General features: G+C 54.2%; 1 protein-coding gene across 1 annotated transcript in view; it reads right to left on the reverse strand.

The window, feature by feature from the left end:
* Nucleotides 1–15,078, reverse strand: part of COL27A1 (collagen type XXVII alpha 1 chain) — a gene marked incomplete at its 5' end in the record, with an annotated part of 141,871 nt that overhangs the window by 51,891 nt on the left and 74,902 nt on the right. Inside the window, 9 exons of the mRNA XM_082842389.1 lie at nt 153–206; nt 2,072–2,125; nt 6,588–6,632; nt 8,309–8,362; nt 9,555–9,599; nt 11,210–11,263; nt 11,414–11,467; nt 14,275–14,328; nt 14,964–15,017. Of these exons, the coding sequence (XP_082698515.1) occupies nt 153–206; nt 2,072–2,125; nt 6,588–6,632; nt 8,309–8,362; nt 9,555–9,599; nt 11,210–11,263; nt 11,414–11,467; nt 14,275–14,328; nt 14,964–15,017 (468 nt within the window). The remainder of the gene's footprint in view (nt 1–152; nt 207–2,071; nt 2,126–6,587; nt 6,633–8,308; nt 8,363–9,554; nt 9,600–11,209; nt 11,264–11,413; nt 11,468–14,274; nt 14,329–14,963; nt 15,018–15,078) is intronic.

A 15,078-nucleotide genomic window follows, 5' to 3' on the forward strand; every position in this document is an offset into this window, starting at 1 on the left:
GGCCGCGGCTCAGCCCCAGCCCAGGGCCTCCTGGAAGGTAAAGGAGCCGGTCGTCGTGAACGCCTTGGGTACGCGGACGCAGGCAGAGGAGAGCAGAGCTGTCACCGCGGCTGTGACAGGAGAGGGCAAGGGGATGCAGACTTGCTCCTTACCATCGACCCCTTGGGTCCGGGCGCGCCTGGGGGTCCCATCATGCCCCGGTCACCCTGTGATGGAGACAGCAATTCAGGGAGGTCACGGCAGTGGGGTGGCTCTATGGGGGGAGGGTGCAGAGGGCACTCCAGAGACTAGGTAGGTGCAGGGACTTGTCCAAGGTCTATAGCCACATCACCCAGGGTGGTGACAGGGGGAGGGGGGAGTCCTGAGATTTCAGTCAGCAGAAGCCAAGAACCCCAGCAAGTCCTAGGAGGCCTCAGCACCCGCTGTGGTGTGCCACACACACGGGGGGCTTCCCTTGGGCAGGGCTGGTCCAGATCAAGGATGTGCTGAACACGTCATCCCCTTTGATCCTGGCCCACGTTCTGTGGTCCTCATTAGGCCTGGCATCCCCTAGGCTGGGCTTGCTAAGGCAGAGATGGCAATATAAGGCATTTCTTTTATTCTCCCCACCCCCTGCTCCAACCCAGATGAGATGCTGGAGAATCAGAGAGGCAACTTAGTCTCTCTTGACCAATCCAGACAGATCGGGCAGGGATGGCAGGTGTAGCAGACAGAGCTATGGCCGGAAGGCAGCGGCTCTGGGTTTGGATCCTGGCTCTATTTGTGTGAAGCCCTCTTTCTTGTATCCGCACAGCCAGCAAACATTTCTTGAGCATCTACTATGTGCCTGGCATGATATGCTAGACCCTGAAGACACGATGGTGGGTAGAAACAGACAGACCTTGCTCACACGGAGTGAGACAGAGTGTTACGAGGAGACTGACACAAATCACCAAAACAGATGCAAACTGGGGTGAGTGAAGGGAGGGAGGGGGTCTTGGTGCTAAGGTGTTTCACCTGGGGACTTGATCCCCCGAGTGCAGGGGTGTGGTGGGGAAGGCTTCCCTCAGAATGCTGAAGGATAACTGAGAGTCATCTAGGCAAAGATAGGGGGATGGGAAGAGTGTACCTGGCCAGGGGAACGGCATGGGTAATGGTTTGCAGGTGAGGAGGGACATGGAACATTCGAGTAACAAAAGAAGGCCAGAGATGGCTTTGATATTGCACTGAAGTTATCAAAGATGTTACCATGGAGGCAACAGGGTGAAGGTTACACAGGGCCTTTCTGTGCTATTTTTTGCAACTTCCTGTGAATATAATTACTTCAAAAAGATGTTAAATTTAAAAAAATAAGAGGAAGAAGAGGAGAAAGAGAAGGAGGAGGAGAAGGTGACCAGAAGGTCTGGGACACAGGGAATGGTAAGAGGGAGGCACCGGATGAGCCTGGGAAGCTAGGTGGGGCCAGATTAGGACCTCAGTCTTTCCATCTATCCAATGGGAATAATATCAACTCCCGTAGGTCGCCTTCCTGGGGAATCAGATAAACCTTCCCCTCAAGAGCCCATGGGAAATGGGAAGCCACAAGCTATGGGCTGGGAGCCAATGTGGGGCAAAGTGTGGCCATGGAAACTGAATGTGGTTCAAATCCCAGCTCTGCCACTTCCTATCTGGGTCACCTTGAGCAAGTCACCTCCCCTATTGGAGCCTTGGTTATCTGGTCTGTAAAACAAAGCTGCTGGCATTAACAAGGCCAACTAAAGAACTGGGCTCCTTTTTTGAAAGATGACTCTGCCTCCTTCTGTTGCCAGCCCCACGCAGTGCCAGCGCACAGCTGTGAGCGGCCCAGACCACGTAGATGGCTGTCACACAGACATCTAACTGTGTTTGAGGATGCTGGCAGGAGGACATGGCGGAAGCCCCAGGGGATGCTGGGACACGGAACAATGGCTCTTTGAGGGTCTGGAAGGCCAGGGAAGCGAGGAGAGGCCAGGGAGGGAGGTCTGACACCCCCAGGGCAACTGGCCCCTTCACCTTTTAAAAATTTCAAAACACAAGCTCTATTTGCTTAGATATGCCCACCAACACGACTTACCTTTTCTCCCATGATTCCTGGCTCCCCGACCAGACCAATGAATCCCAGAAGTCCCTATAAGAAAGGTGTATAAAAGCAAGAGAAAGAAGGAAGCAACGTGAATTCAGAGATGTGCTGAGTTTCAAAGGCCACTCGCCCACATCTCTCTTCCACCGGAGCTGTCTCCCCGTGTCTCCTGCCCCGTGCCGGGTAACCCAGCCGGCGTGGGGCTGCCACCGAGGAGAGAGTTGCCTCTCTCTGGGCACTGTCCTGACTTCCTTCACTCCACCAGATGGTTCTGATTTTGGAGCCAAGCGGTGGGGCTGCTGCCAGCATCCCTGGGAGAGCCACACATTCTTCCCGCGCCAGAAGCTGGGAGGCAGCCACCTTTGGGGAGGGGGTGGGATAGGGGAGTAGCGGGGCGGGGCAGGGGAAGGTCCTTCAGCGGTGCTGGGAAGAGGCCTGCCTATGAGAAATCTGTCCCCATCTTTCGGGGCTCTGGGGCTGTTTCAAAGAGAGAAACAAACCTGTTGGCGGGGATAGAAGAAACACCCGAACAGCCCTTGCCAAAAAGACCTGATTGAAATCTGGGAAGTGAAGGCCTTTTTGCTGTCTTGTGAAAGGCTTCCTCTCCTTTCTGAAAGAGCGCACACACACACACACACACACACACACACACACGCACACACGCACACACACACACACACACACGCACACACACTGTGGTTCCTGTTGCTCTGTTTAACTCCACTGGGTGATAACTGGCCTCTGTGTTCCAGGATTCTTCTAGGTGGCTGCAGGCCTCGCTGCCGCCAGGAGCAGGTGACTGGCTCATCCTCAGTGAGGGCGAAGGGCTTAGTTAGAGGAGTAACCCCGGAAGGCAGGCGATTCCCAGCCCAGACCCCACTCTCTTCTCTGCTAAGGAGAATTCCAGCAGATGGGGGTCTAGTGTGGTTCAGGGCTGCAAAAGTGGCTTTGGAAGAGCCCAGGTTTGTAGCCAAGGGTTTCTGGGAGAATTCGGGAAGACTGAGGGACGAGTGGCTTTGCCCCATAAAACGTGCTCCCTGTCCCCAAACTGTACCCAGAAAGAAACGAGACCTTGAACCTGATCAGAAACAAACCCGAAGTTGTACACTCAGGCAGTGAAGCTGGCCCACCCAGGCAACCAGAGTGAAGAAAAAGCATCCGGTTCCAACGGGTCAGCTCTGCGGGGCTCAGAGACAGTCTTAAAGTGGCAGCTCGGACCGGGACTGTGTGTGTCTCGTGGCTGCAGCCTAGGATTCAACTCTGGTCTGTGTGGCTCCAAAGCCCATGCACCTGTCAGTCACTCCAATACGTGTGGCCATGAGCAGGGCACAGATCTGCCTGGCACTCCGACACTATCACCATACACGGGGGCCTAGTTCCCTGAGTTCACAGACCCTTCGGGGTTGAAGTATGAGGTGAGAGGGGTGAGGTTCAAGGTATGAGATCATGGCTAATAGGTCACAGAAAATAACCAAGTATCCCTCCCATCCTATTCTACTTTATTTTAAAAGGGCACGGGGTTAAGACAGAGGCCTGCGCTCCCAACAAGGGAGCAGTCAGACATTTAGAGGATGCCGAGTAAAGGGAATAAAAGCTGCTCTGTTAAGAGGCCCCTGCCCAGCTGGCCCAGAGAAACAGAAATTTCATAGCTACTTTAAATTTATGAGTTGTTGGGTCCTGGAAGGCAGGCAGGTCATAAACTTCAATGAAGAAACCAAATGGGATCCTCATGAATAAGGGCCATACAGCCCATTCCCCGCCCCCATCCCAGGACACCCTGTCCCTACTGGGGCACTGTCCCGGAACATCCTGGCACCCTGTCCCGCGGGTGGAGCTGAGGCTGGTCCAGGGAAGCTCGCCCCCAAGGCCCAGGGCTTCCACCTGGCAGGGCTGGTGCAGAAGCAGCTCTGACAGCTGTGGGCACAGTTGGCTCCTCTCAGCTGGCAAGAGGGCATGCGGGGGGGAGGCAACATTGTCACCTACAGTGGGCATGGCACAGACAGGATCTGAGTCCCCGGTGTGGGGGGGAGGCTGGCCCGGTCCTTATGCAGTCTACAGATAAAGGCCTGTTGTCGACTGTGGGGGGTTTTCTCCCTCCCTCCCTGCTCTCATGTGACTCTCTGCTGGGTGCTGGGGTTGCAATTGGGAACAAGACAGTCGTGGGTCCTCTGCTGGACTGGACATCTCAGGGTTAGGTGTTGAGAGGGCTGGTTTCCCCCTGGACAGAGCTTCTTAAAGGCAACGCTCATGCCTTGTAATTATCTTTGTGCACCCAGCACCTGGGACAGGGCCCAGCAGGCTGGCTGCACTCTAACTAGCTGTTGGAAAACCGCAAGAGCTCAGGTCAAGGGTTTTCTAGACTCTTCGGGGCAGGTCATGGGAATCCAGCAGGCCTGAGTGTCAACTTGGGCTCTGACGGTTATGTTACCGCCTGGGAGATCTCGGGCAAGTTATTTAACTTCTCAGAGCCTTGGTTTCCTCATCTGCAAAACAGGGCCAATACTACCGACTGTCATGGGGTTGCTGGAGGAACTGCCGGGGATGGTAAGGAAAGTGTTTGGCACAGAGCCTGGCACCTAACAGGTACCTGATAAATGCAGGAGACCCTGTGGTTATAAGGAGGTCCTTATACTCTTTCCTGGGGATCCTCTGATTCTGCCATGAACAGGAAATGCCTGCTCCTTCCCACCTCGGGAGGGGGCCGAGGGAACAGCAGGGATGGTACCCCGCGTGCCTAATGGCAGCCACTGGGCTCCTGCCTCATGGCTCAGACGGGTCTCTCTTTCCTGCTCAGCCAGCCGGGCAGCTAGCTGAGGGCTCTACTGAACAAGTGAGCCCGGGGCTGCCCGGGCCAAGTTGCCACTCCTCCTGCCCCAGCTTTGCCACCACCTTACTTGGTCATCTAAGTCAAGCCCATTCTCCTCCATGAATCCCAGCCTGCCAACGTGGACCAGGATCCAGGGGTTCTTCACCTAGGGTCCCCGTAAGGCTCCACGGATGGATTTCAGGAGGCGGGGGGCGGAGGTGGTCCATAAACTTGAATGGGAAAAACTACAACTTTTATTTTCACCAACCTAGTTGAAATTTAGCAAACATGAGTGTAGGCAACAAACCCACAGCACCTGTAATGGTCACATATATTTACACGTCACGTTACCGTCACTGCTGCAGAGAGTTCAAAATGTATCAGCAAGGCTTGTCACCACTTCAAAATTGAGGTCATGACTGGACCCCGCCGTTAGATCTCGTTATTTAATGCAAGAACAAAGAAACAGATCTTTGCGGAGATTACATTTTAACGTACTGTCACATTTGTATTTCAATATAATTGATTTCCTTTGTAGTCCTTTGTTTTGTATTTTATGCATTTAAAAGTTCTCTATTCTGAGAAGGAGTCCATGGCCTTCACCAGCCTGCCAAAGGGGTCCAAGGCACAAAAAAGGTTAGGACCCCAGGATAGAGTGATTTCTAAGGACTCTTCGTGTCCTGCCATCTTAGGATTCCGAGTATCTATTTCCCGAGGGCCCTACCATGAGCATAACTATGAAATTAAATTTGCTGAACGTATTGCCTGTTTTTTTCCAATGAGGAAATACATCCAGGCCATGGCCGCCCTTCCAATCTCCCAGGCTTCCCACAGAATACACTCGAATAACACTGGAAAGGTTTCAAAAATCCAGTCCTCCCCCTGCTTTAGTTCCTTTCTTCCCCCCAACAGATGTTGCAGGCCTGGTGAGGAAGCTCATCGTGCGTGTGACTCTCACGCCATTGATGGTGTTTCTCGGTGGAGACAAATTCTTCTGGGTCCCCAGCCTCATTGCTCCTTCCAGCCTGAGGCAGCTCCTCACAGGGTTCAGAAGGTGGGGTCCTCCTTTAAAGGAGTGGAGGAGACTGCTACCTTCCAACCCGGCCTACAAGCCCAGAGGTGATGCTTTCAGGAGGCACGGGGCTACAGAGGGGGGACGGAGGCCAGCCATCCACCCAGCAGCCTCCAGCACCGAGGGCCCTGGACCTCCTTCTCAATGACCACTTGTCACCTCCTCTGCTCTTCAGACCCTGACCCGACTTCCCAACTGTCCAGACCCACTGGTTTGAATTTCATCTTCTTTATAATTTAGGGATGCCTGGACCAAGAGTCCCTGGCAAGTGGCTCTGCTTCTCTGGTCTTCAAGCTTCCCCGTTAAATTGAGCACGAACAGCGACCGTGAAGGGCTTTTCCACTTTTCACGTTCTGGGAGCAAAGTCACGTAATGTCTTTGGGCGAATGCCCCCAGAGCATCTGCAGAATCAGGGCGTGGGGCGTGACCGCTGTGACTGAGATTCATGGCTTTCTCATTCAGTGACCTCACCTCCCTCAGAGCCAGAGTCTGTCCGTGTCAATGAAAGGGGAAGATGAGCGAACCTACCTCTCCAGCTGGGATGGGGAATGAATGAGGTGCGTGTGTGCGCTTCCCACAGTGTAAGCGCTCAGTAAAGGGAGCCGATATGCTCCAAGACAGTGGTGACTCACCTGCTCACCCACGGGCCCCGGCCGTCCGGGATTGCCTGGTTCTCCCTGCAGAGAAACAGAGGAGGGTCACTTGGCATGGGTGACAGGAGTCTAGGCCTCCTGGGGGACACCCCAGTTGAGTGGCCTGAGTCCCCACCGGTGGGGATGGACCAGGAAACTCAACTCCAGAGTCCGGCCTTGGAGACTCCAAACAAGTGGCAGGGTCAAGGGATACTGGGACAGAACCTCTGGCCCCAGGGATGACCCCAGTCACCATTCCCTCAGAGTGGCCCTGGGCAGATTACTTGGCACGAGATCTGTATCTCATTTGGGCCCTTCATCAACCCATTTTGTGGAGATAGAAACTGAAGCTCAGAGAGGTGAAGTGACCTTCTGGAGGTCACACAGTGAGCTGGAAGCAGGGCTAGAATTGGAACTTTGGTCTGACTGATGGAAATCCCCATTCCTACTGCACCAGGCTGCCCCACCGCAGGACGTGCAGGGAACTGGGGAGTCAGGGCGCCTGAGTATTGGACCTAACCCACCAGAGCTCTGCCACCAGCTCACAAGTGACTCTGGTGGGTCTCGTCTCTGCTCTGGGCTCGGCGTCCCCAGCTACAAATAAGGAAAATCAGACTCTTGTCTCCGAGGCTATTTCCAGCTCTCATACCAGGTGGCCATTCGCAGCCTTGTCCGTCTGCTGGGACGGCTCCTGCTTCTTCTGCAGCCGTAGCCACACTGGTGAGCAGACCCACGGGATAAATCCACCCAGGCTATGTCACTGCTCCCACCACAGAAAGACAGCGGGTGTCTGAGGGAGAAAGGCCGAGACCTCAGAGAGCAGGACGTGAGCTTGGACCAGCCAGGAGTTTGGTTTACAATTGGATGTGGTGCACTGTGATCCCGGCTCGAGCCTCAGCCTCCACCCCAACTCCTCCCCGAGACCTCACACTTAGGACCCGCAGAGGGGCCAGACAGACACAGACACGGGGGCCATTTCCCCTGAGGGGAGGGGACATGGACAGCCTGGGTCCCCCAGCTCTGCCCTCACCCTCTGTGCACTTGGCCCAGCTGTAAACTTGGCCCAGTGATCCCTGCCCAGGACGGCTGGGGAAACCCAGCCTCTTCAAAGGGAGTGCCTGGAAGGGCATTAAGCTGCCCCTGTGTTGAGGGTCACACTCTCCTACTGGGGCCAGTTCTTTTTTGATAACTTTAAAAGAACTGTGAATAAATGAAATGCATGTTTATGGTACGTGATGGGGAAAATACAGAAGCCCAGAGAAGAAAATGGAGATCTCCTGTAATCCCGCCACCCAGAGATAACCCCCGTCCACATTCCAGCCTTTGCTCTGAGCCTTCGGGAACAAGTGTAACCAGCCCCTGCCACCGGCTCATAATGCACTCTTCCGCTATGTGACCTGCTTCCTACACCCCCGCCGTCGCCCCCCGCAATGCACAGGCGTTTTCCCGTCTTGTAAAATCTTCCAGCGTGCCATCTTTGGTGGCTACATTGTACCCCATTTTTTGAATGCTGCCCCACTGGGAGACACTGAGGTTCTGTCCATTGTTTCCTCTCCGTTAGCCATACATACTTTGTGATAAACGGGGACCATTTCCTCCCTTTTTCACAACAGGCCAGGGATTCAGGGGTCATCCTAGGGCCTCACAGGTTGGCTCCCCCTCTCTCCTCTCTTCCCCAGGCGTTCTCTCCTCCCTGCCCAGTCACTTCCAGGTCCCCTCACCTTCAAGCCATCTGGGCCAGGTCTTCCAGGAAACCCCTTTCTGCCGGGTTGACCCTGCAACAGGGAGAGGTGAGTGAGAGAAGCCAGGAGGGGGCAGGGATACAGAGCCCCTATGTCTCTAGGCTGCCAACTGTCCTTGGGGAGGCAGGGAGGGTCTACAGCTGTGTGACCTTGGGAAGTCCCCCTTCCCCGGCTGGTCCTGTTTGCTAATGGGGATGATGAAACCTGATTTCAAGGAGTGAGGAAAAGGAAGGGACTGGAACAGAAGATAAAGGACACAGGGGGAATGGACAGTTTACACCAGTGGTCCTCAAGGTGCGGTCCGGGGCCCTCTGGGGGTCCCTGAGACCCTTTCCCTGGAGATTCCACTGGAGGTCAAAACTATTTTCATAAGAATATTAAGCTGTCATTTGCCCGTGTCACTCATTTTCATGAATGTAAGTGGAGTTTTCCAGAGGCTACGCGACACGTGGTATCAACCACAGATGGAACGCAGAGGCAGACTGGAGAATCCAGCTGACTCCTATTAAGCCAGACGTTAAAGAGATTTGCAAAATATGTAAAACAATGCCACTCTTTTCATTAGATGATTTTGCTTTGGAAAATATAGCTATTTTTTTTAAAAAAACGATGATTTTTGTTAACATGAAACGGGTTTGTTATTAGTTTTGAATGAATTGATCCAAAGTTTCTCAGTTTTAAGTACTCATATCGATGTAACCTACACAAAGAAAAGCATTTTGGGTCCTCAATCATTTTTAAGAATGTAAAGAGGTCCTGAGACCAAAAAAATCCACAACCTGCCAATTTATGCAATCGCGACTGAAGGTGGGGCAGGACATACACCTTCTTTCTGGAAGCCCACTTGGAGCAGAGGATAGAATGCAGAGTCAGTTTCCAGGCAGGGCTTCCTCGCTTCCTGGCTATGAGATACTGGGCTAAGCCCTTCGCTCTTTGAGCCTTGAGGGCCTTGAATGAAACTAAGAAAGGCACTGTCTCTCTCACAGGAGAATCAAATGAACGGAAATGGATGCGCAAAGCACCAGCACACAGTAGGTCTGCAAGAACAGTTTCCTGCCCCTTGTCTCTCTCCTCTGGGGTCTGTCCTAGCTCCATCCCTGGGGGGGGGGGGGGGCAAGGCCCTCACTGACAACTTCTCTCCAGTGCACCACCCAGATGTTGCCCACCTGCACACAGCTGGCTCAGCACTGACAAATCCCACCTCCCCCGAGCCAGCAACACTCACCTCCAAGCCAGGGGCCCCCGGTGGCCCCATGGGTCCCTCATCTCCCTAGAGTCGGGAGACACGAGAAAGGAACAAAAAGGAGAAAGTTAACCCAGCGGTTGCCTTGGAGAACTTGACCTGTTAGGAGGGGAAGGGGTGGGCACAGGAGAGCTCTCCTGGACCTAGAAATGGTGCACCTGGGCCCCTGCCTAGCCCCACCCAGGGCAGAGGCCTAGAGGCCAGGCCACATGGGGGCTTCTGTGTGAATGGGGCTCCAGCTGCCCCGTGAATGTGGTTAGCTCGGGCTGGTGGTCGTGCTGGGCAGGAGAGCCAAACCCTACCATATGCTGTGGGAGTAGAGCCCAGACGGCAGCTCAAAGATATGGGCTCTATTCTGAGCTCTGCCATTTACTCGGTGAAAGAACTTACCCTCACTTTGCCTCAGTTTCCCCACCTGTAAAAGGGTGCAGGGCAGAGAGGATCATACTAAACTCTGATGAGTAGCCTAAGTTGAGTTCCTGGAGGAGAGCCACGATGTCTCATTCTTTTTTGAAGCCATGCCCCCGACATCACTCAGGATGAGTGTGCCCAGGGTCTAGTGGGTGTGTGGTGCATGAAGGCTGGGAGGCGGGCACAAGAGAGGGAAGAGATGGAGGACCGAATGAATGTATGAGTGGACAGGTGAATCAATGAAGACATGAGCAAGTGGCAGGCATATGAGTGGGAACGTGGGAACGTGAGTGTAGACGGAAGCACGGGGCTGGTGCCATCTTTCCCTCCTACCCTCCTTCCAGCTTCCCGCCCGTGGAGATGCCTCAGGCCCTCCCACAGGCTCAGGCAGCCTCCAGACTGGCCCGTATGGCATGCCAGACCCGGAACCAGCCTGAGAAGGCACCCATGTCAGCCAGATGCCTGCCTGTGGTCGTGGTGAGTCTGGGCCTCCTGCACCCTCACCCAGGGCTGTGTGTCATGGGGGACCTGAGGCCTGAGGCCTGAGGCCAAGGTGTGCAGTGGAGGGCCTCGTGCACGGGAAAAACCTGGGACCAGCCCCTGAGGCATCCAACAGCCCTTCACCTGATGCTCCAACAGGCCCAGAGAACTTGTCAATCCCCTTCATCATGAATGAGTCAATCAGCACATCTTCACTCTGCCACTTACTAGCTGCACAAGTCTTGTCATTCTCTGGGGAGGCCGGAGGCGGTCCCCAGGAGCCCAGAAGTTACAGGGTCTATGCCGTGGGCTTTGGGTTCAGCAGACCTGGGTTGGAATCCTAATGCTGCCTGCCACTAACCGTGGGACCTGACGTAGTGTCTTTATTCCCCTGAGATTCAGGACCTCACGTGAGCTGACGATTCCTTCCCTCCCATATCAATACCCCAATAAACTGTGCTGCTGTGAGCAGAAGCAGTGGCGGTGGCTCCGAGAGAGAAAACCCCAGGGCAATGGGGTTGCCGTGGTGGGAGTGACCCACCAGTCAGGCCGGGGCAGAGAAGGACCCTGGAAAGGTCACGGCGCAGGGCTGTAAAGGGTGAGCTGGAGGGCAAGCCTGAGGCGGCCCTGGGCCCTGTGTCTCCTGACTGAGGGGCCCTGGCCCTCATCTAAGGCCTCCAGGACCCAGGAGAGAGCAGGCTGGGAGCTGGGAGGGATGGGCAGGGGGCAGGGCCAGACGGTCTCACCTCTGGCCCCAGCTGCCCACGGGGTCCCGGCAGGCCTCGAGCTCCAGGCTTACCCTGGTGAGAAGGGAACAAAAAGGGGTCTCAGAGGCAGCACCTCCATCTCCATCACAGGCTGGCAAGACTCCTGCTGGCTTGCAAGCAGGCCCATGGTTTCCAAAGAGCTGTCATCCTCGTCAGCCGGAGCTCCCCTGGGCAGGGACTCACCTTCATGCCTTCCTGGCCGTTGTCCCCAGGGGGGCCAATGTCTCCGGGAAATCCCTGAACGGAAGCAGAGGGTAGAAGTCACCCAGTGGGACTATGAAGGGAAATGCCAAGGCCACAGGTCTTACAGGGGGACCGACCTGGATTTCCATCTTATCCTGCAGGGGATGTGACGCTGGGCCGTCAGTTATCACAGTTCTAAAACAAAGAATCAGCCCCTACACTTCAGAGAGGTGCTGAGAAAATTAAGGAAGACAAGGCAGGAAGGTCTCAGCACAGGAACAAGCACATACAAGTTCGTCCAATCCAGACTTTCCCAAGTCCTAAGCCTGGGGCAGCCAGGGCCTCAGAGCCAGCCGTCCTCTGCTCTGAGAAATGCCATCCTTTACTGCAGGGGTCCTCTGTGTTCTGGGTTTGTTGTGACTTTGAAAGGCTCGAAAAGGACGGATCTAGCAAATCTCAGCTCATATTGGAAGCTGAAATTGCCACTGAGATTTACTAGATGGATGACTAGTACATCCATTTACAATGCAAGCTTCTTCCTGACACGGAGCAGAATCTCCTCCCTTCCCCAACAGAAAAGGCCTGCCCTTCTCTGTCCCTTCTAGTCAGGGGCCCAGGGCCCCTCAGTCTGGCTTCCTCCAACTGCCCAGCTTCCAATGTTGCTGATCACTAGGACACCCATGCTTCTCTGGGTGTGAACTGACCAGCACAGGCCAGTATAAGAACATCTCCTTCCTTGTTCTAGGTGTAATACCTCTGTTAATTCAGCCTAGAACCCCATTTGCTTTCAGGGCAGACCCACTACTCCCTTTGGTTTCTGCCAGCCAGAAACCAAAGCCTTCTTATATGAATCCCTGAGATCAGGACGCTCCCCCACTCCGCCTTTGTAAGTGGCTTTTTCCCCTTCCTCTTTTGAGCTTTTGGTAACTCCCATTAAGTTCCAGCTCAAGCCTTCTCTCACTCTTCTCATTAGCAAGGGCAAGAACGGTCCTGAATTTGGAGCTAACACACATGGAGCTAAAGCCCCATGTCTTTTTCTTCAAATTGAAAGTCCCAAAGTCCCATTCTGCCCCGACTCACTGTGTGACCCCGGACAGGTTTCTAAGCCTCTCTGGGCCTCAGCTTCCTCACCTCTAAAATGGCGACCATAAAATCATCTAACAGGGCTGTTCCAAGGCTTAAAGAGAATAAGGTGAGTGCAGCGCTTAGTTCAGTATTTGGCACCTGGTAAGCACTCAATAAAAATCTGCATTCCAAAGGGTTTTGGGTCCTGTGTCCTGGGAAAACAAAACAAGTCTGCCTGGGGTGGGCCTGTCTCCAGGGAGAACTTGAAGGTCAGTATCCTGATCAAATCCTGGCACTCGCACAGCTCGGACCCACTGATGAGTGCAAGAGCTAATTCACACGGGGGCTAGGGAGCTGAAGCTGCCCCCACGGTCGGTGGCCGAAAAGAGGCAAAGACCCGGGAAGGCGCTGACATGCTCGTCAGCTTCTGTGTCTTCAGCTGCGCCGAGCCATCTTCTGGATACTGAGTCGGCCAATCCAAACAGAACGCAAAGATGGGGGAGGAAGACCCCACCCCCGTCTGTCCAGGGCCCCAGGAGGAAGCCAAAGAGCAAATAAAGACCTTCTTTGCTACAAGTAGCAGAGTGACCCTGAGGAGGTCACTCCGCTGCTCTGCGACTCAGTTCCCTCATCTGTAAACGGTGGTAGCAATATCTCCCTCACTGGTTGTGGTGACCATTCGATCAGTTCTCATCCGGAAGATACTACGCGGCCTCCTGGCATGAGCAGGTGCCTAATGTGAGGCAGCAGGCTTTCCACCCGCCCTGGCCAGACTGCTGGGAAACCCGGACTCTCAGAAAAGTCTTTTTCCAGTGACCAGGGGAAGGAAGCAGGTCCATGGAAGAGAGGCCAAGTCCACTTGTCTAAAGATAGGACTGTGTCATGGCCAAAGTCAACAGAGAAAGTAGAACTTGTAGCTTTCAGGAAACACTCTCTCTTCCATCCGGGGGATACCAGGAGTGATCTCTGGAAGGATCTGGAGAACCCGGCAGAACTAGGCTTCTGTCTCTGAGACCTTACGAAGGTGCAAGGCCCCAGGCCAGGGAGGTGTGTAGAGGTGGGGTGGCGGCTAGGGCTGAGCTAGACCCCTGAGACAGACAGTAGCCCTAGCACTGTCCACCCTGTTCTCCAGAGCTGGTCCCTGTACTGGGGTTTGGGGTGGGGTGAGGGGAGAGCAAAAGGGGCTTGACTAGCTGCCTCGCTCCTTTGTACATAAATGCCAGGGGATGAACGTTTAACGTACCTGTGCTGGTTATCACATGTATCAGAAACTCTCAGGTTCTACTGACTCAGCTAGAGTTGTTATGTTCATTGCTTTATCCATCCTTCACTATTTCTCCTTCTCCATTGAACACCAGAGTTTTACACTTGTCCCCTGCTCCCCCGTGTGAGCCGTGAGCCCTGCACTTCTCCAGGGTGGCTGCTGGCAGTTAGAAAAGTTCCAGGGCTCAGAAGGGTTGGATGCCTCAAACCTCAGTGTAGAGAATGTGGGGAGCAACCGTGAAGGGTCGAGGCAGTAGAGCTCAGAGGGTTTTCCTGATGTTTGTTCTGGAAACTGTAAAGGTGGCTATGAAGCCGGGGAGGCTGTCTGAGGCCAGCTTCTGTGCCACTGTCTTTGAGAGCCTCTACGGAAGCCGGGAGGCACAGAGGCAGAAAAGGAATTTCTATTCTCAGCCCCATCTCTCATCTGCTGTGTGACCCCAGGCAAGTCTCTCCCTGTCTCTGAGCCTTGGTTTCCCAAGCACAACACCCAGTCCCAGTAGCAGCCAGACACAGAGAAATAGGGTATTGCATACCTCGGGTCCAGGGGGCCCAGGAAACCCAACGGATCCTTTGTCTCCAACTTTGCCCTATGGAAGAGAAGAGATTGTGGAGGAGGCAGGGCTAAGTGAGGGGCTACCTTCCCTGGATCTCCTGTATTAGCCCCCTGGCTGGGGGTGGTTGGAAAACTCAGGAGAATAGGAGTGAAATCTGCCTAGGAACCTGCAAGGAGCTACGGTTCAAACCCCATCTCCTACACTTGCTAGCCACAGGATCCAGGGCAAGTCACTTCACCTTGGAACCTCACTTTCCCCATCTGCAAAATGGAGCAATAATAAGTCTCTAACTCCTGGGGTTGTTGGCAGACTTCAGAGAGGTATAGCACAGGAAGGATCTGATGCACAGTAACATTCAATAAATAAACGATACCCACTGCTATTATTAATAATGTTACTATTAGTTATGAGACATTGGGAGCCCTGATTCTCACCAGAGGTCTGCCAGTGACTGATGCCTATCTATGGTGCTGGGTGTACTCCTGCCCCTCTGGGCCTCAGTGTTCTCATCTGTAAAATGGGTGAATCTCCATTTCTGCTCTGCTCTATTCGCCTCCCAGAGCTGCTGCGAGAGGAAAGGAGATCCTGGATGTGAAAGCGTCTCTGGCCACATTCCATGACCATCTGGAGAGTGTGAGGTTGGGGATCTCAGAGCAGAAGGTACTTACCACAGGCCCTGGCTTCCCCCGTGCGCCTGGGAACCCTGGCAATCCCTGGCTCCCCTGAAAAAGATGCAGAGCAAACTGTGGTTAGTTAGGACCGGAAATGGCCAGATGAACGGCT

Source organism: Leucopleurus acutus (assembly GCF_964270905.1).
Source record: "Leucopleurus acutus genome assembly, chromosome: 7".
Lineage (NCBI taxonomy): Eukaryota > Metazoa > Chordata > Mammalia > Artiodactyla > Delphinidae > Leucopleurus > Leucopleurus acutus.